Source organism: Dendronephthya gigantea, unplaced genomic scaffold, assembly GCF_004324835.1.
Source record: "Dendronephthya gigantea isolate DGI-Jeju-01 unplaced genomic scaffold, DenGig_1.0 000551F, whole genome shotgun sequence".
Classification (NCBI taxonomy): domain Eukaryota; kingdom Metazoa; phylum Cnidaria; class Anthozoa; order Malacalcyonacea; family Nephtheidae; genus Dendronephthya; species Dendronephthya gigantea.
Genome location: NW_021163561.1, coordinates 1 through 5,000, shown reverse-complemented (window position 1 = coordinate 5,000; position 5,000 = coordinate 1). Strand labels below are relative to the sequence as shown.

Genomic DNA, 5,000 nt, shown 5'->3' with positions numbered 1-5,000 from the left:
GTGGTCCTCCGTTCAAAGCAAACTTCCAAAGAATATATTCAATTTCACCATAAGATACATAAATAACACTCTTCCAACTAACAAAAATCTTCAAAAGTGGGGAATTTCGTCAACATCTGATTGCTCGTTTTGTCTGAAACCTGAATCACTTCTTCACGTCGTGGCTGGATGCAACGCTTACCTAAATGAAGGTCGTTTTACATGGCGACATGACTCGGTTCTGCATTGTATTGCAACAGCACTTCGATCTGTTAAAGTGCCCCTGACACAAAATGCGATTTTTACACTGTGTAAAGGACTCGTGTGTCCGAGTATTTCGCTGAAAGAATTTTTCGATTTCATCAAAACGTCGCAATTTTAGAGCCGTTTGAAAGCCTCAAATTTGGGGTTTCCAGTGGTACATGTCCGTGTTATAAGGAAACTGGAACGAGGGTAATTTTTGACGTCATACAAGTGAGTCGGCTTTTGAGTGCTTTTGAGATATAACTATGTTCAGCTATATTCTGTATAAGCATACTAACTTATGTCTATCGTTGAGAGTTTTATGCGCATGACGCAGAAACCTGTCTCATTACGTGAACGCACATTTTAAAAGTTTTTTTGTAGCTATAAACATAATAACATACCCGATATTAAATATAGTTTCAGTGAGGATTTAATATATGCCCGTACGTAAATAACAAAGAACTATGGTGTAAAGTTACGTATTTTAAATTCGCGTCTTGGTCTCATATAAGTGACTCCGTACATTTATCTATCTGTAAAAGTATAAACAGACATTTCGCTTCGTGAGGAGATCGATCGGTTTCGCATTTTACACGTATAAAGACAAAAGACAACACACTGCATGATCACGGTCAAAATCAGTGTATTACAAATTCGGCATGTCGCGACTATAGGTCGAAACTGTGATGACTATTCGCTATATATAACCCGTCTGGCATTTCATACATTACACGCAGTTTGTTATGAGATCTTTCTGTGCCTTTTGCTTTTGGTAGGCTTCTGTCTATTCATTGTCATCTAGAGGCTTTTCACCACATGCTAAAGCGGGTACAATTCTGAGTCGTCATCGCGACTCATCATAGCATGCGCGCTTCAAATCGCGCTTCAAATACCCTTATTCTTCAGCATCTTCTCTTCCGACGATGCAACGTATAACATTTAACCTTAATCCTGATACCTAGTATAAAAATTGAATCCTGCGGTCGACGTGATTTGAAATAATGTGTATTAAAAACAGCATAGAACCCTAGGAAATACACTGTGAGTTTGCAGCGACTCACTTGCGTGACGTCACGAAAATCGCTAGTCCCAGTCTTCTGTTACGACGGCCATGGGTTCAAAAATATATCGATTCAAGAGGCTCTAAAATTTGTTCCTTTTTTTAAAATCGAAAAATTCTTTCACCATAACACTCGGACAAATGCGTACTTTCCATGGTGCAAAAATCGCATTTTGTGTCAGGGGCACTTTAAGAAATCTACCCTTTATGTTGACCTATCAGATTATATTAGCCCGTCAGTCATCACTGGAGATACATATAGGCCTGATCTTCTAATATCAATTGAAAACAAATGTATTTATATACTGGAACTTACTGTTGGCTTTGAATCTAATCTCCACGCTAATGTGACACGTAAGGAACAAAAATATCAAGCATTAATTAATGAGCAGCGTAAAATATATGAAAAAGTAATATTCGTTAATATGTCTATTAGTACATTAGGTGTGTTTTCTAAACCAGCATTAGGTTTCATGGATATGCTGAAAGATCTAGAAGTTGATAGTCAATGCAGAAAATATCTTGTTAGAAAAATTATGAACATTTGTATAAGGTCTTCCTATTATATATTCTGTAAACGTAACAAAGAATGGAATAACCCACAACTTATATCATACTAATACATTTAATCTGTAAATACAACATGTAACCAATTCAAGTAGACACTGGTAAACTACCTGTCAAAGAGAGGTTTACCTTTGTAATTTGTATCATAAGAAAAATGTCAATAAAGTTTTCATTATTATTATTATATTATTATTATTATTATTATTATTATTATTATTATTATTATTATTATATTATTATTATTCGTATTTGAATCACACTCTTTTATTAATTGAAATCGCGTATAAGGTTTATAAAATGATTCGTACAAGTGTAATTACTTTGTTGACGATTTGCGTGGTGTGTTCGTTTTGTGATCGTGAGTTCGTCTCGCTTGGTCGACATAAATGGCGGTGTAAGGAACGTATTAATCATGATGAGAAAGACCATGTAGATGCTCGATCCCGGGAAATGCCAATAACAAAGTCACCTAGTATTCCTGTTCCTAGCGTTACTGTTGTCAAATGTTGTTGTGGCAAAATATGCAAAGGCGTGCGTGGTCTTAAAATGCATCAGCGTAGTTGTCAAGTGATACACAGCCTTAACGACGAACTGGCTACTGATCTGGAAGAACAAATAACGACAGATGATACTACAAATACTCCTGAATCTGAAAATTGCCAAGCTGATAACCATATGACTTATGATGATCGACTCCCTGAACTCAAAAAAGGCATTATTTTACCTAAAAATGACTCTGAATGGCTAACGGCTAATGATTTTTTCAAATGTGCGCTGCAGATAAATCATCCAATCAGCTCTCCAGATGCAAATTCAAAAATAAAGTTATTAAACGATGTTATTTACAACTACTTCGCAGATAATTTTGGTCATAATGAGTCTATTCCAGATAAAAATATCGTTGCTAAATATAAAGAATGTACAGTTAAGGAATTAAAGAAAGCGTTGCAGAATTTAAAACGTAACGAAGGTAACCTTACTGAAATTAGACACGTCTCTCGAATATTGCGTAACAAACTTCGCAATATCAACAACAACGACGATGGGCTAGCCTCTTGCAATCAGACGCTCAATCACGACAAGTATATCACCCGGAACTTTTGGGGCTATATTAAAAATATCATAAATAAGAAGGATTCAATATTACCTTCCTTCAACGTGAATGATTGCCTCACTTATTTTTCTAAATCTCTGGCTAAAATTAATCCTAATCAACTGTTCACTATTCCCAGCTGGATTCCAAAGTTATGTGACCCCGAAGTTCAATTTAACCTTAATCCCCCGACATACCAACAAGTTACTAATGTTATACGGAAAATGAAATCGTCTGGCTCCCCTTGTCCCCTTGACCAACTTTCCATTATTTGTTTCAAGCGATGTTCGTTTCTCAGAAGTTACCTTACCGAAATTATTCATGAAATTTGGCACTCTGGTAATGTCCCAACTGAATGGAAGCGAGCATGTACAATTTTAATTCATAAGAAAGGCAACACCGCTGATCCTTCAAACTTCCGACCAATTACGCTTCAGTCTATACCATTAAAAGTCTTCACGTCCTGTCTAAGAAATGTAGTGTACTCCTTCCTAGCATCAAATAACTTCATCGAACACAAGATTCAAAAAGGTTTTACCCCCAACCTTTCTGGAACTCTAGAACATACAGCGCAAATGGCTGATATCATCAATAAAGCTCGGATCAGACAACGCTCTGTTGTCATCACCTTACTTGATCTAAAAAATGCGTTCGGCGAAGTCCATCATAACTTAATTCAATCAGTCCTTGACTATCATCATATTCCCGATCACATTAAATTAATTATAAATAGTTTATATACCGACTTCCAAACCTCAATAATCACCTCGGAATACTGCACTCCATTCATCCCCGTTGGCCGTGGCGTCCTGCAAGGTGACTGCCTGAGCCCTCTCCTTTTCAACATGTGCTTTAACACCTTCATTCAACATATCAAAGTTGAAAAGTACCGTCAATTTGGCTTCTCCTTTAAATTGTTAAATCCTATCCACTGGTTCCAGTTTGCTGATGACGCAGCCGTAATTACTGGCCAAGAAACTGAAAACCAACATCTGTTGAATCGTTTCGCTATTTGGTGCCAATGGGCTGATATGATTATCCGTGTTGACAAGCGTAGTACCTTTGGCATTAAGAAAGCAATCACAAAATCAGTGCAATACTTGCCCAAACTCTTCATTCATAATAACATGATACCAACAATTAAGAGCGGTGAAGCATTTAATTATTTAGGACGTTACTTTGACTTCAACATGTCGAATGAGAACCACAAGTATGAACTTATTACCCTTATCAGTGAGTTAATGTCTGAAATTGACTCAAAACCACTCCATCCAAAGAATAAACTTCGTGTATATAGTCGTTATGTCCTATCAAAACTGTCATGGCATTTCACCGTCGCTACACTCTCAAAAACATGGGTCATCGAAAATATTGATTCCGTAGTCAATCAATACATCCGTAAATGGCTAGAGATTCCAATCTCGGGAACACTTAGTTCTGTTTTCATAACTTCTAATAAATTCGGCCAAGGTATCTATCCTCCATCTGTAAAATTCATTCAATGCCAAACTGTTATTCGGAAAGCCTTAAAACTCTCTCCTAATGAAGAAATTAACGAGTTATGGAAATCTACTAATACGCACACTAATATTCAATATGACGCCTATAACAGTTCGAAAGAAGTGATTAAAGATTTCCGCTTAGGACATGAAGTTAAACTCCGAGACCAGCTTCATATTCAAGGATCCTTTTTCTCCAGTGTAACAAAGTTATCATTATTACAGCTAAACAAGGTGTGGTCTATCGCTCAATCCAAGCTTCCAAAGAATATTTACAACTTTACCATACGATATATCAATAACTCTCTTCCCACACGCAAAAACTTAAACAGATGGGGAATATCTTCGAGTTCAGAATGCACTTTTTGCCTTAACCCGGAGTCGTTATTACATGTGGTGGCTGGATGTCAATTTTATCTTGAGCGGTTTACATGGAGGCATAATTCGATCTTAAACTTTCTTGCTGATACATTGCAATCAGTAAATGATTGTACCCTTTACGCTGATATACCAAATTTCAAGAGTCCTACCATTATTACTGGTGATACATATCGTC

General features: G+C 36.7%; 2 protein-coding genes across 2 annotated transcripts in view; one reads left to right on the top strand and one right to left on the bottom strand.

Annotated features, from left to right (window-relative positions):
* Positions 1–3,471, bottom strand: part of LOC114543779 (protein bark beetle-like) — an 18,925-nt gene extending 15,454 nt beyond the window's left edge. Inside the window, exon 1 of the mRNA XM_028562632.1 lies at positions 2,833–3,471. The gene's annotated coding sequence lies outside the window, so the exon portion shown is untranslated. The remainder of the gene's footprint in view (positions 1–2,832) is intronic.
* On the top strand, positions 2,150–4,678 carry LOC114543781 (the record flags this gene model as incomplete). The annotated part of the gene is made up of 1 exon (XM_028562635.1): positions 2,150–4,678. A coding segment is annotated over exon 1 (2,529 nt), but the record flags the coding sequence as incomplete, so codon positions are not given.
* Positions 4,679–5,000: the final 322 nt, after the last annotated feature.